At 51.0% G+C, this 14,035-nt stretch overlaps 8 protein-coding genes across 8 annotated transcripts; 4 read left to right on the top strand and 4 right to left on the bottom strand.

The window, feature by feature from the left end:
• Positions 1-358: 358 nt before the first annotated feature.
• On the top strand, positions 359-1,136 carry N7489_006328 (uncharacterized protein; the record flags this gene model as incomplete). Its single annotated transcript, XM_056712078.1, has 3 exons — positions 359-714; positions 786-1,029; positions 1,095-1,136. 3 exons carry the CDS (start codon positions 359-361, stop codon positions 1,134-1,136), a joined length of 642 nt encoding a protein of 213 aa, XP_056565793.1.
• A 405-nt stretch (positions 1,137-1,541) lies between these two features.
• Positions 1,542-3,314, top strand: PIG-S (GPI-anchored transamidase GPI17; the record flags this gene model as incomplete). The annotated part of the gene is given in 3 exon segments (XM_056712077.1): positions 1,542-1,781; positions 1,846-2,117; positions 2,135-3,314. 3 exon segments carry the CDS (start codon positions 1,542-1,544, stop codon positions 3,312-3,314), a joined length of 1,692 nt encoding a protein of 563 aa, XP_056565792.1.
• A 351-nt stretch (positions 3,315-3,665) lies between these two features.
• N7489_006326 (uncharacterized protein) lies at positions 3,666-4,901 on the bottom strand (the record flags this gene model as incomplete). The annotated part of the gene is made up of 1 exon (XM_056712076.1): positions 3,666-4,901. The coding sequence occupies one exon, from the start codon at positions 4,899-4,901 to the stop codon at positions 3,666-3,668; it is 1,236 nt and encodes a 411-aa protein (XP_056565791.1).
• A 633-nt stretch (positions 4,902-5,534) lies between these two features.
• On the top strand, positions 5,535-6,663 carry sod4 (mitochondrial 37S ribosomal protein mS42; the record flags this gene model as incomplete). The annotated part of the gene is made up of 4 exons (XM_056712075.1): positions 5,535-5,594; positions 5,651-5,831; positions 5,945-6,069; positions 6,133-6,663. The coding sequence occupies 4 exons, from the start codon at positions 5,535-5,537 to the stop codon at positions 6,661-6,663; spliced, it is 897 nt and encodes a 298-aa protein (XP_056565790.1).
• A 273-nt stretch (positions 6,664-6,936) lies between these two features.
• N7489_006324 (ubiquinone-binding COQ10-like protein) lies at positions 6,937-7,734 on the bottom strand (the record flags this gene model as incomplete). Its single annotated transcript, XM_056712074.1, has 1 exon — positions 6,937-7,734. The coding sequence occupies one exon, from the start codon at positions 7,732-7,734 to the stop codon at positions 6,937-6,939; it is 798 nt and encodes a 265-aa protein (XP_056565789.1).
• A 369-nt stretch (positions 7,735-8,103) lies between these two features.
• N7489_006323 (putative C6 transcription factor) lies at positions 8,104-10,616 on the bottom strand (the record flags this gene model as incomplete). Its single annotated transcript, XM_056712073.1, has 6 exons — positions 8,104-8,250; positions 8,303-8,475; positions 8,524-9,795; positions 9,847-10,057; positions 10,124-10,466; positions 10,525-10,616. The coding sequence occupies 6 exons, from the start codon at positions 10,614-10,616 to the stop codon at positions 8,104-8,106; spliced, it is 2,238 nt and encodes a 745-aa protein (XP_056565788.1).
• Positions 10,617-10,873: 257 nt separating this feature from the next.
• On the bottom strand, positions 10,874-11,942 carry N7489_006322 (hydroxyacyl-thioester dehydratase HTD2; the record flags this gene model as incomplete). The annotated part of the gene is made up of 2 exons (XM_056712072.1): positions 10,874-11,330; positions 11,389-11,942. 2 exons carry the CDS (start codon positions 11,940-11,942, stop codon positions 10,874-10,876), a joined length of 1,011 nt encoding a protein of 336 aa, XP_056565787.1.
• Positions 11,943-12,430: 488 nt separating this feature from the next.
• Positions 12,431-13,448, top strand: N7489_006321 (aldo/keto reductase family protein; the record flags this gene model as incomplete). The annotated part of the gene is made up of 2 exons (XM_056712071.1): positions 12,431-12,721; positions 12,777-13,448. 2 exons carry the CDS (start codon positions 12,431-12,433, stop codon positions 13,446-13,448), a joined length of 963 nt encoding a protein of 320 aa, XP_056565786.1.
• Between the last annotated feature and the right edge of the window lie 587 nt (positions 13,449-14,035).

The raw sequence follows: 14,035 nt of genomic DNA, 5'->3' as shown, positions 1-14,035 counted from the left end.
AATGCCATACAGGGTACTGATAAGCGTTGAGAGGCAAGGGTACCAAGTGCCGGGAGGCGAAGAAGAACTCAAGACAAAGCCTTGAATTGAAAGCTTTAAACAAGAAATGAGGGGCACATTAAACTAATAAAGTACAGAAAAATGAAAGGAGGGGGGAAGAATGGGGGAAGTAAAATGGAGTGGCGCTGGGAGAAAAGAAGAGGGTCAAGTCCCCAACCACACAAAATCCCCGAGGCACATTGCCGCCCCGAACGTCCTGATTGATCCGTCCCGCCTCAACTGATTTCCTTTTCTTTAGACCTCTTTATACCACCTTATACAACCTTATTCGTCGGATCTTTAAATTTTCACTTCCAAAATGGCTATCAGTGATATCGTCGCTGATGAGTCGCTCTTACCAGTGCTTCAGACTAGCGCCGAGACTCTGGCCCAATGTCAGGCGCTTCTCACCCTACTAAACCCCGATACCCTGCCCAACGATGGCGCCAAGCTCCGAGAATTATCCCTAGCCTCCTCTAAGCAACAGAAACTCCTATTCGCACTGCTGGCCCAACTCCGCGGGCAGAACCGGGATGCCATCTTTCGCGTGCGCGATACCAAGCAGTCAACTGCAGAAGCTCGACAAGAAATCGACCGGCTACACCTTCAGCTTCAGAACTTGTACTATGAACAGAAGCATCTAACAGGCGAAATTGCAGCTTGCGAGGCCTACGAGTATGTGAATCCGATTTCGTACTTGTCGCAATCTCATTTCTCGTGGCGAAGAGCTGACATATTCACTGTAGTCACAAATACCTATCCCTCCCTTTGATCCCGGTCGAAGAATTCTTGGAGCTCCATCCTGAGCATCGCGAGTCCAGCGAACATGACCTCATGATCGCCCGCATCGAACACGAGCATGCTGAGCGAGAGAAACTGGAGCAGGCGCGGCAAGAGCTTTTGAAGCGCAAGCAGGGGTTGATCGCAGAGAACAAGAAAAGGAAGAATGACCTTGCCAACCTCGACCAAGATCTCGAAAAGTTCATTGACGTATGCCATTCCGCGTGTCCAAGTCTGCCATGGATGAGTCTGCTAATCAGTTTCATAACATCTAGGCCGCTAAGCCAATTCAAAAGATCTTCGAGAAGGAATATTAGACATTGCATATGGAAGTACAGCGGCAGAGGCCTGGCCTTTTGACTGCTACATCGGATCGGCGTTACTGGTCAATATACCCTTGTTTTTGTGATTTCCAAGTACTTCAAACAATAATAACATCCTGAGCCCCGTTTGGGACGAGCTCTGCTTCTGCTATCTGTCTTTCAAAATCGCTTTGGACTCGAATTCCGGGGCTTTGGGTTGTAGAGTACAAAGATAGCACAAAACCAATTAAATGAAGATGGTGAAACTACCTAGTTAGGTAGCGTATAGTTGGCCCCGGGGCTGGTGTCCACTTAGGTCCCTGGCTTCTCCGCCCGGCTATCAACTTCCCCCCAACAATCGACTTGGTAAACATTCACTCCTTTGTTGCTCTGATTTAGAGCGCAAAGCATGTCCCGACCATGACGACAAAAACAGGAGACCAGGAGTCTCCTCAGGCCTCGGCCTCTCAACTTGACCAACCCAGCGTTAAGCGCGCTCCGCCCCCAGAAACCCCGGCCGCCCTTCAAACACGATTTCGAGTGATAGCAGCCTTTTGGGCCGTAATTATATTCCTTGGATTCCCGATATGGTGGAAGACGACATCGATCTATCGAGCGTCTCTCCCTATCGAGGAGATGGTGGATTGGGCTGATGGCAAGGTACGGTTTGTGGAATCACCTTTGAGTCTGGGAACTTGGTGGATGCTAATAATGGTCCTGATAGGCCTGCCGACCAGTCTTTCCTTTGGAAATTCACCTTGCGACACCTTCGATGCAATCGCTCGAGGCCCAGAACCTCCTCCGCACGACGCAGCATACCCTCGATGATCTCAACGAGTTCGCAGCTCATCATCTTCGGCTTAAGTTGACCGACGGCAGCACGGCAGCCCATAATGGGGAAGAGAGCGCAGACGGCCTCAGATATATTCCAGAGGACTCAGCGGATACTGCATTGACCGTCCGATTACTGCCCCAGGAGGGTCTAGCAGGTCCTCGGTCAGAGCTCCATGCAGCTACAACGCAGCTCGATATCTTCTACCCGCCGAACCAGGTTCCTGTGCCTTCCTCCTCCAACTCCCCCTTTCCGCTTTTATTGCGGCGGAGCTTCAACGATTGTACAGCGAGGAGAAGGCTACCATCGCGTACATCTTGTCTGGAAATACCGCTGGGCTTGACTCGACCTCACCACAACTCGCCGAAGAGATCGACCGCAGACTGCGTCGATCGATGAAATACGCTGAAACTTACCACCTCTCCTTTTCACTGTTTACCCCCGGATCTGAACCTTCCTCGTGGGACATCGAGGCTGCAGTGAACGAATATGTCTCTCCACTCCTGCAGGCATTCTCTCCTATCAGCAATTTCACTGTCGACACGCAAGTACAGCTCTACGCGAACTTTGCACCCACTGCGCCGAAGCCTGAGTATGATGAAACCGAGGCGGCATGGACATTGAAGAAAGAAGGTCTGAGCGCCTTCGTCAATGCTGCCGAGTGGCCACTGAATCCGAGCATCGGAAGTGGGCCAACGATCAATTTCATCCTCTATGTCCCAGACCCTTCTCAGTCTCCACTCATTGTTAAGGAGAACCGTGCTTCTAGTTGGATAGTCCCCCAATGGGGCGGGGTTTTCCTCCTTAACCCGCCGCTTTCCCATACCGATGACCAGGGTGGCCTGTCCAATCCTGCCCATCTTTCCCAGGACTCTTTACGTCCTGCATTCATGACCTTCTCTCATCAACTCCTCACCCTCCTCGGTACTCCAAGTACCCCTGCCTCCCTTCCCCTCCGCCTTCAGACATCTATTCGCATTCGCGCGGCCAGCTTGTTACTCTCTGCCTCATCAACAATGGGATCGCTTGCCCGTCTTACTGAGTCCTTACCCTCTATTCCCATTCCGGCAACCGTGGCTACTTCGGTCACCACCACTCTCTCACATTTGAGTTCCTCCTGTGCTCACTTGCGAGAGGGCCGTTTCGGCGCCGCGCTTGCCAGCGCGCGAGTTGCAGAGACAGAGGCTGAGCGCAGCTTCTTCGAAAAGAGTATGGTGGGTCAGGTCTATTTCCCAGATGAGCATAAAGTGGCAGTCTATCTGCCCCTTCTGGGACCAATTGGTGTTCCTCTTGTTGTTGGGCTGCTCAAAGAGCTCAAGAGAATTGCGGCTCGACGCAAGGCGAAGGGGGCGGCGCCGTAGAGTAATATAACCTCTCGGCATTTATGTATTCTAGGAGTTATATATACACCCATTGAAACTATTATTTCCTCCGAGGCTGGATCTATCTAGGGCGTCCTGGGTCTACATAAATATGACAGCCCTTTCTAGGCATATATCCAGTAGACTGATTTTACATGGTACACAACATTTTAAATTAGACTGAGAATTAATCAAGTATCTAAATAGCCAACCCTCGAAACAAACTCAAAAGCAATATAAATATGGGATATCTTGGTACACGGTCAATATGCCAGAACAACCAAATATCTCAACCAGAAGACGGAGCGCACAGCTCAACCCAAGCTGACGTACGTTCACGTCCCTCAATTATCAACGCACAGGATCCCGGAACGGATTTTCCTGGTTATCATCATGAGTAGGATAAGGCACCTTCCCCTTACCACCCTGAGGAGTCCCAACATCCCGCATCAGGTTGCTAAACAGAGTATCCGGCCTAGCGGCAGAACCAGGATACGGCTCAGGTCCCAAACGATTGCGATTCTGCAAAAACAACGACTCAGGCGGCGAATACACCTTGATACTCTCCGTACTCGGCTGACGCTGCCGAGGCGGAGTAAACGGAGCCGATGCCACGGGGTCCGGCACAGGGATAGGCGGCACATCCTTGTCTAGCTGGGGATTTTGTCTTGGATAACCGGAGAATAAACTCCGCACTCTGCTGCCGGTGCGCTGGATCATCGTGCGGGTGGAGCGTCCTTCTATCGAAGAGCGCTTGGCTCGTGGTGGGCTTCGGAGGAAGTCGGTACGGTAGGAGGTATCGTCTTGGGGGATGGGATTTGATATGCACAATATCGCGCCGGAAGAAGAGCGTTGGGACCAGTTTGGTCCGGTTTTGCCTTCTTGGATTTCACATTCGTCTTTTCGGGCTCGTCGGAAACATAATGTTATTAAGAGGGCGGCGACAGCGCCGAAGACTGCGCCTGGGAAGAAACCTGCTGCTATAGCTCCGGCTGGGAAGGAAGGACAGGATGTTGATACTGCTGCGCAGGTTGTGGAGTTTGAGGACTTTTCGGAGGAGGGGGATGGCACGGGTGTGACGGTTGTCTGGGGTGTTGCTGAAGTTGTAGCGGCTGTCGATGATGATGATGCGGTGTTGGTAGACGAGCTGGATACAGATGCTGCTACAGTCGTGGAGGTCTTTTCGTTCAGAGAACAAGTGTTGTCACCTTGACAGGTGTAGCCAAACGGGCAGCACGCATCGCCGCATTTCGGAAGGCTGTCGCCCAGGCGGGTCGTCTTGATGACACTCTCTGGATAAATGGTAACGTCCTGTTGTTGTATATCACATGTAATCGGCGAGATGTAGTCACAATCACTACCGGCGGGACAGCAGATGGAGGAGCTACCCTGGTCTAGACTGATGCAGGTGGAGTCTGAAGGACAGCAGAAATCATTTGGGAGTTTCGTACTGCCGCAGCGAGTAAATGATGAGGGACATGCGTCTGAGCTTCTTGAGAGAAGATCGACAGAGTTATATGCTTGTCCTGGTCGGATGCTGGCCATCAGGGTGAACAGCAGCAGAACGGATGGCTGCGACCTCGTCATACTGACGGAGCGTATGTAGGCTGATAAAGATGGAAGTTTCCGACAATTAGACGATTAAGTTCAGAGTCTCGCTGGAAAATAGAGTCTGATAGAGTTCTTGACAGAATATCACGTATAACGCAAGCGCAAGTCGCAAGTAGGAAGACCAACACTGGAGGAAACCTTGACAGAGATAGGTTGAAAATAGTTAAGAAACAAGGGCATTGACTTCCATCTGAAACGAATCATTCAAAGAACCAGGATGTGTCATTCTTGAAAGGCACCAGGGCACTGCCATCCTTCACGTCTTGTAGACAAAGAGTACCTGCAAGCGCCGAGGTCCTAAAATAGCCATCGGGTTGTTTCAGGGTGAGCAGCATGATTAAAAAGGCAACAATATGGGCGCTAAATCAAGTCTTTGTTACAGGACCACGTCCGACTAGGGAATTGCAGAACGACGATTGGATAAAGGACAAAGGGTGCAGAAGAGTACAAGGCGCTTAGAGATGAAGTAGATTTAGACGATGTGATTGGCTGTTGGGCCAGGGGTCTTACATAACAACACTAGTCCCGATCGGGCAGAACGTCGGGAGGGAAATTCTTCGACATCGAAGCTCTGCCCGATTAACCCGACCATTCACAGAGCCGCTCGTCATGTTCAACCGATTCGCCAGGCCGCAAAGCGCTTTGCGCGCAGCCTCCTCTTTCTCCCCCGTGAGACTCACTTCCTCCGTCGCCCAATCCGTCTTGACTGACCGCGTTTTGTTCAGAAACCTACCTCCGCCTTCTCACGCTTCCAGACTCGGGCTATCCATCGCATGCCCCAATTGCAGCACGACGCCTACTATAAGGAGAATGGTGTCCCGGAGTTCCTATCGCCTGAGGCGTTTGACTTTTCCTGGACCCAATACCAGTCTCTCCTCGTTAACAAACTCAATCTGTTGACACAAGGTGAGCCCGATACTCCGACCCTGTGGAACGATACATCGATCCAATTCGGCCCCAACTGCATGATTGAGCGATATGGCACATTGGAATACGTGTCTGACATTCGAATTCAATAGATACCGTCGACGCAGATGCTAAACCGGGAGAATTGCTGGTCAAATACTCCAAGCGTCCGGAGATGGCCTCGGTGTTCAACTATGCCTCAATGGCCCACAACAACCACTTTTTCTTCAACTGCCTGGTTAGTAGAGGCCACAATCCCTCTATACATGACATCCCATCCTGACTAGCCTGCTAAATACAGTCTCCCACCGCCACCACCATCCCCGAAAAGTTCGCCAAGGACATCGTCGACACCTGCTCCTCCGTCGAGTCCCTGAAGTTGGATTTCCTGGCCACAGCAAGCTCAATGTTCGGCCCCGGATTCGTCTGGCTCGCCAAGAACCTCGAGCGCGAAGGCATGATGCACATCTTCTGCACCTACAGCGCTGGCTCGCCATACCCGGCCGCCCACTCCCGGCGGCAACCCGTCGATATGGCCACCCACACCCCGGAGACCCCACTGGGCAACCAGTTCGCCGGCTCGATGGGTGCCCATGCCCAGAACCAGAAGAGCCTCGCTCCCGGCGCTGTCGACGTGCAGCCCATTCTCTGTGTCAACACTTGGGAGCACGCGTGGATGATGGACTACGGTATTGCCGGCAAGGACGAGTATCTCGAGCGCTGGTGGGATCGGATTAACTGGGATGTGGTCTTCGACAACTACAATGCTGTCGGCTCGATGAAGAACTCGCGCAGCTCCATCAACCGTCATCGGAGTATGAGCATGCTTTAAGTTGAAAATCATTTCTGTTTCTGGATAATCTGTATTATATACTATCATGTTTTATTTTATTTTTTGGTCTCCATTGCTCATTCTCACAGGCTTCTGGTTGAGCATGTACAGCGATCCAATAGAATCAAATTGGCGATGCCCTCTATTTCCCTTCCGTTGTCAAGAGTCGACATGTAAGCCCAAGTAGACTTATGTAGTTGTCGTATATGCAAAGTATGCTCGAAAACCAAAACTCCCACTGATATACAACCCAATCTGCAAGTGACGTCCCTATCACTGCCTTTTACCCTCAACCTCCCGTATCCGCTTCTCAAAAGCCTCAATCATAACCCCAGCCATCTGCCCCTCAACAGCACTCATAAGCGTAGCATGCATCTGCGAACGGAACTCAAACCGCACTTCCAGGTTGACCTTAGTCAACGGCCCACCCTGCGCTCCAGGCGAAACGGGCACCAATTCCCATCTCGTCGTTAGGTACTCGAAAAGGCCCTCATTCGCACCGGGGAAGAACCCGCTCAGCCCGGACGAAGAAGAGCTCTTACTAGCCCGGCCATCCTGCACCTCTTTACCATAGTTGGCCCCGCTCTTAGCCTCCACAGTCAGCTTCTCCACGTCGCAGATCACGCGCGACGTGAACGTCTCGCTGAGCGGGCCGTAGCCGACCGTCAGGAACGCTTGGGTTGGGTATTCTGTTTCCGGATCCCGCGCTGTCACGGTCGAGGCGGTGAGGAAGGGGAGGAATTGGCTGTAGGCTTCGACTGAGGAAATCACTTTGTATAGCAGGGCTGGATTGTAAGGGAGGGTGCGGGTGGCGGTTAAGACGCGGTGTGGGGAGTTGTTATTGTTGCTATTGTTGCTGTTGGGGAGGAAGGAGGATAGGTCGGGCAGACCGAATGCTCGTGTGGTGGTTTTGGTGCCATTGCTTGGGAGTAGAGGTCGGCGCAGACCTGGTCGTTGTGTTGTGCTTATTGTCCTCGTGCTTGTGTTGAGTTGGGGGACTAAGCACACATTCTGGTGCTGGGAGAGAAGAGTTGAACGACTTGGAAGTCGCAAGGTGCGGAATGGTCGCATCGAGGAGGGGTGATATAAAGAAGATATACAACGGTTGGTTCTAGTCGTAGTGGTTCCTGGCAGACAGGAAAAACGCTCCGGTTCCGCGGAGCGGATCTGCAGCCGCCTCGGTAGGATTTAGTGAGTGCCCAGGTACATACTCCGGATTTGATTCACGGATTCTGTAATTCGAACAATTTTCTTTTAGGTTAAAAACCTAATAGCTCTAGCGATGTACGTATTACGACATGGCTGTTCTTGGGTCTCGCTAATCAATTTATCGTTGTAAGCGCCTTGGTGGGTAGTATCACGCGATCTTTGATCAACGATGTACGAAACAAGCATAATATATTCATAACATTTGATATATATATGTAAAATTCACCATCATCATTGCTGGAAGTTCTGATGATCCATCGGCGATACACCAGGAGGATACGCACCGAAATCGTACGCCGGAGTCGCGGGACCATGGGGGTACCAAATGTTGTTATTGGTGGCCATTTGGACCCCTGATATGTGACTGTCGTACAGGTTCTAGGAATGAAGAATTAGTTATGGTTGTACTAAGCACAGTCGGGGCTCTTACCCAGTCCAGTTGTGCGGGTATATCAAGCATGTCTTCAATGACCCCGAGGGAATCGTATGACGCTGCCTGGCCAGTGTTGGGTATTGCGGACTGGAATTCGCCAGAATTGGATGTGTAGGCTGGGCATTGTTGATTAAATGTTGGTGCACCGGTGGATTGGGTTGGGATATCATCTGGGAACCTTGTCAGTCCCATCTTTAGCAGAAAATGGTTAGACTTACTATCCTTGGGCGCCGTTGATTTCCCAGTAGTCGAACTGGAATATTGAAAGTCACCTTTCTTCACCCGCTTGAGCATGATATTCAAAGCATGCGCTGCCCGCTGCGTATCTACAGACTGACGACTGGATTCCATGAATATGCGATGGGTACTTTCCAGAAGAAGCAAGAACTCTGCGCGTTCTTGGGGTTCCAGACGTGCGGCATCACCACGATCGGCATCCTGAGACATTTCAAGGCAAAGAATCATTGCCGAGAGCAAGAAGGAATTCTGGAGGGACTTGAGGAAGAATCGCTCAGCGTGCAGCTGACCGCCGGGCATGAACTCGGTCCAGATCTCTTTGTGGTGTTGAAGCGCTTTCCGAGCTGCGGCTAGGCAGACTGATCGGGAGTAAGCAAATTTGGTATTGGTCTCAGCGATATACCGGCGATGTAGGACAAGTCGTGCTTTTTGATACAGGAGCTCCAAGGCGAAGCGCCGCGCGGTCAGTTCTGCTGGGTCTGCGATGCACTGCGTCATCGGCCGGATTTGCAAGCAGGAGGGTAACATATCATGCGAGGTCTCCAGACAACGGTCAATCTCCATGACCTCGTCGTAGGATGAATGCTCTCGAGAGAATGCTAGGTCTGTTATCTGACCAAAGACACTCATAATGTGTGATTTGGCCCTTGTGTATGTGCAATCTGTTCCTTCATTACTTGGCCTCTCGGGTGGTAATTGAACGGAAGTCTCGTCGAAGTCGGTGTCCAGCAAGTTAGAGGGCAACTCTGTGTCGTATTGCCAAGGCTGGATTGTTCGAGGGACACCGACTGAAAATGAGACTAAAGTGTCGAGCTGAACGAGCAACGCCCAGAGACGGCGGCGCATTTCCCCATCCATGGCAGATAGCATTGGGTAATGACGCGGATCACGATGGTAACCCATACGCATAGTCAGGCGAATAGTCATCCCGAGCAAGTAGGACATTCCAATATGCGAATCCTGGGTGCGGTAAAACTCGGTGAGTGAGTAAAGGAATAGTGCTTCGCCTTTATATCGCCCTGGGGCGATGTAGTTCGCTTGGATAAGACACTGCGAGGACCTTTTCCGGAATATGGCCCATGACTTGATAGGGTCAGCCATACTAGAAGGCAACGGCTCTGAGCCTCGATAATATAGAGAGAGAGACAAAGTCATGATCGAGTATAAGAGAGAGATCCAAGTAAATGATTTGTCTGCTGGGCGCAGCCAGAACTCCTCGTACTCTTTCTGAAACGTGGGAACATGGATTAAAACTGCTGTTTATCAGTACTCAGTGTCCGGTGCTCTCCTCGAGAATAGCATACCTCGTGCCGGTTCAGATGTCTTAAGGAATCGAGAGACCAGGCGATCGGCTATTGACCGTGGCGGGATGTCCATAAGCACCTCCTCTTTGCTTACCGGAGGACCATGACCAAGCAGCAGAACTGGTGACGGGTCATCGTACGGGTCAACTTCGACGCTTTCATCGTCGGAATTTTCACCATCCTCGTCTAGACATTCTTTCACGTCATCAATCTTCAGATTTGAGAACCCGTCAGCACAGTTATCTCAGAGCGCAACAATGAGCAGATCAAGACGGACCTCTTCTAGAATAGCGCGCCAATTTGCACCATCAATGTAACTGGTTCCCTCATTTTTGACGACCAGCGTGCCCGTATCAACAGGAACCAACGCAGCATCGCGGTCAGAGTCCGCCCGACTCTTTGGTTGCACCGCATTGAAGTCGATATCGGGTTCAGACCTCTGCTTCTGTGCAAGAGACTTCACTAGATTCTCTAGATGGTGCAAGCGGTCCTGGACTAGAGTCGGGCTTGACCGCCCATGTTGGGCTTTGGCTCGTGGCCCGCGCCCGACATAGGTGCATGATGTGGCCTCGCCTCGCTTCTTGCAATTACCGCAAGGGTGATTGCGACAGCATTTCAATCTGTAATCAATCAGTAGCTGCAGATATGCTGGGTATGCACGTTATGCGTTGAGCTTACTTTCGATACCTGCACGCCGTACAGGAAAATTGAACTCGCGTTCGCTTTTTGGGGGCGGGGTTTTCCGCAGCAGGGTCCAGAGGTTCGTCCATTATTAGTTATGGTTATTATGGTTATTGCGATCAGCAAATGATGGGGAGGATGCCCCGGAACAGGACATTCCAGGTGGAAAAGGAAAAACCATTTGACTCCCAAGCGATCTACACGCCCCGCTGACACCGTTAACACCGGACAGGGCTTTAGTCCTTCGATTCTATCAGGAATAGCCCTTACATACCGCAATCATCACATTTTTATACGTGATATATTTGTGCAGTTAATATTTAGTGGATCTCAGCCTTCATGGCGACTACTCCCCCGGCCCAATAATCTGCACCTTTGCTCCCTCGCCATCTTCAAGCACAATCCGATACTCATCCCCCGCATATAATGGACTCGTCGCCCGGTAAGAGATGCGCTCAGGTACAACCAATGTAGAATCTGCGACATTCTGGCGAGTGTCACGCCAAAGATCCAGAATGGATATCAGATTCAACGGACCATGTACTACAATATCCTTGTGCCCTTCTACATCCCGCGCCCAGGGCAGGGAGTAATGAATCTTATGAGGGTTGAAAGTCAGAGCGGAGAAGCGGAACAGTGTCACGGGTGTTTGCACCAGGGTTCGCGTATGGGTGTTGCCCTCGGTGGAGATGATGGACGAGGTAGGATTTGGGGTCGCAAGATGGGATGCTGGAGAGGAGGGAGGGATACTGGATGGCGCTGATGCAGATGGGACAGGTAGGGCTTTGCGGAACACCCAATTGCTATGTGAATGTCTGTCAGTGCCTTGCGCTGCGACATACTTGGAAAGAAAAGACAGACCGTCGGTCAATAATCGAGACGCCGTGCTCGTTCGCGAATTCTTTCTCGATTCCAACAACAATCATGTCCTCGCCGGTCTTTTTCACAACCTTGGGCTCCGCGCTAAGTACCCGCGTTGTCTCCTGCACCTGCTGTCCTATCCGTAACAGATTGGGCTTCCCATCCACACGGGGCCACAGCACCTCGCCGCCTGCCCACATGCGTCGAGTGAAGGGCACGTCGGGATTGTACGATGCATCGGTTCCATCAGCCCCAAGTTCACTTTCTAAAAACGCGGGTGTGAAATACGCGAGGTGGTAGCCCGGCGGAACGGGTACTGTGGACTGCGGGGCGGATGCGGCATTGGACAGGGAGGGAGCACCGGGGAACAGAGTCGGGCGATTGAGTGTGAGGGTGAGAAGCTGGAGTTGGTTTGCATCTATCGTTTGCGTACGGGTTTGTGGCCCTAGGGATTGGAAGCGCGACAGGAAGGCCGAGGCTACCGAGGACGCATCTGAGGGGAGATGCTGAGAGATGGTGAAACTGCGAATTGCGCCCGGTCGGGTTTGCGCCATTACGCGCGGGCGAAGAGGTGCGAGTAATGACAAACTTGAAGACATGATGATTTTGAGGAAAGTGGTGAAAAGCAAAAGAGAAAGAGAGCAAGAAGAAAAGGAAAACTGGGGATCTCCAAATGCATGCGGGGAAGCCGATTTGGCTCTCAAGTCGGCTTTATGCTTGTCCTTGTAGAATGACATTGGATTTGCCTATTTACATACTATTTCCCTTTATGATTTTGAGCACATGTACCTAGGTAGATAATAATATTTCAATTTGATTTGCAACAGGAATTCCAAATAATTCCTACATGTAATCAAGAGACCCCGGAGGGACATCGATTCCGACTCGGAACTTCGGGAAGTGGGGATGGCAGTTCTCGGTACGGGTGACATTCGAACCGATGATTGATAATCCAGGATACTAGTAGTACTTGAGAAGATACTGATTATAAAATTCCCCAAGGTGTATTCATATATCCCGTTTCATTCTTCAACCATCTATCATGGCGAGCATCAAAACCATCTGGGGCGGAGCCTCAATCGTGGACAAAGTCTCATATCCAACCCTTGAATCTATCCGGGAGGTCCTCAATATCCTACATGCTAAAGGCATCAAAAACATTGATACTGCCAAGCGCTACGGTAACTCCGAGGAGCTACTGGGAAAACTTCAAGCCCATTCCCGCTTCACCATTGATTCAAAATTCCCTGGCGGGGCTGCACCAGAGCCTTCCACCCCAGAGTCTCTTGTTACAAGCTTGAACGAGAGTTTAGCTCTTCTTCAAACTGATCAGGTGAGCTTCTCATAACCTAAGGCTGCACAGATTCAATCTCTGATTCCATTCCTAGCTCGATGTCTACTACATGCATGCTCCTGAACGCAGAAGCTCAATGGAAGACCTGCTCGCTAGTATAGACTCTGAGTACCGGGCTGGCAAGTTCAGGCGCTTTGGGCTGTCCAACTATCTGGCCGAGGAGGTCGAAGAGGTAGTCCGTATCTGTCGTGAAAAGAACTATGTCGTTCCATGTGTGTACCAGGGTAATTATTCCGCCGTTGCACGCCGAGCAGAAAAAGAAATCTTTCCCACGCTGCGGAAGCATAATATGTCCTTCTATGCTTATTCGCCTATCGCGGGTGGGTTCCTGACCAAGGATGTTGCGACTTTAGTCTCGGGCGGCCAGGGTCGATGGGATCCAAACACACCACTTGGTGGGGTGTACAATGCGCTTTTCAATAAGCCGAGCATGTTGGAGGGCTTGGAACAATGGGAGAGAATTTCCAAGGAGTCTGGTATTCCCAAGGCTGAATTGGCATATCGGTGGGTGGCGCATAACTCGGCCCTTAAAGGAGAATTCGGAGATGCTGTGATTGTTGGCTCGCGTAATGTTGAGCAGCTCAATCAGACGCTTGCTGCATTGAGCAAAGGTCCCCTAAGCGCGGAAATTGCAGCACAGATTGATCAGGTGTGGAAGATCGTCGAGGCTGATTCGCCTTTGGACACATTCAACCGTTCCGCCTAGTATACCAAGGATGAGAGCAAGAACACTCAGAGAAGGAAATTGCCCAGGTGAAGACTATGTCCACCTGGGCAAGCGAGAGAACGCATTTGTATCAACCAAGAGCGTATATTGAAGAAAAAATAGATCGATGACTTCCGCCAAAAGAAAAACAAAAAACAACCAGACCATACATTGTATTTTGTAGGAAGATTAAAAAGAAAATGCAAAGCTTGAAAGAAGTTAAGTTGTGGGGGTGGGGTTATAGTGGGGTGGGTGGTGGGTCAAAAGAGTGAATAGCTTCAAAGGATCCCGAAGTAGAAAAAATAAAAAAAATGGCCCCAAGGATCTTCACAACAGCTAGGCTAGGGACAGTTTCCTCATCGGCTAGGACGCGCCTCGCTCAGGCTTTGAGGCATCAGGGAGCCCCCTTTTCAAGGTGGGGTTGGTGTACTCCCTGTCGTCAGCCCGTGACTCACAGTTCTTCAACCCGACCTAGCTGTGATTCGAACACGCAACCTAACATTACCCTGCCCGGGGCACTTCCCATCTGAGCTATGGGGGTTGGGGGTTGCTATGTCTGGACTTAAAGTTCCCTTTATGTTCACTTT

Source organism: Penicillium chrysogenum, assembly GCF_028827035.1.
Source record: "Penicillium chrysogenum strain IBT 35668 chromosome Unknown utg000004l_segment0_segment0, whole genome shotgun sequence".
NCBI lineage: Eukaryota > Fungi > Ascomycota > Eurotiomycetes > Eurotiales > Aspergillaceae > Penicillium > Penicillium chrysogenum.
The sequence above is the reverse complement of the archived record's forward strand: the minus strand, read 5'-3'. Positions and strand labels throughout refer to the sequence as shown.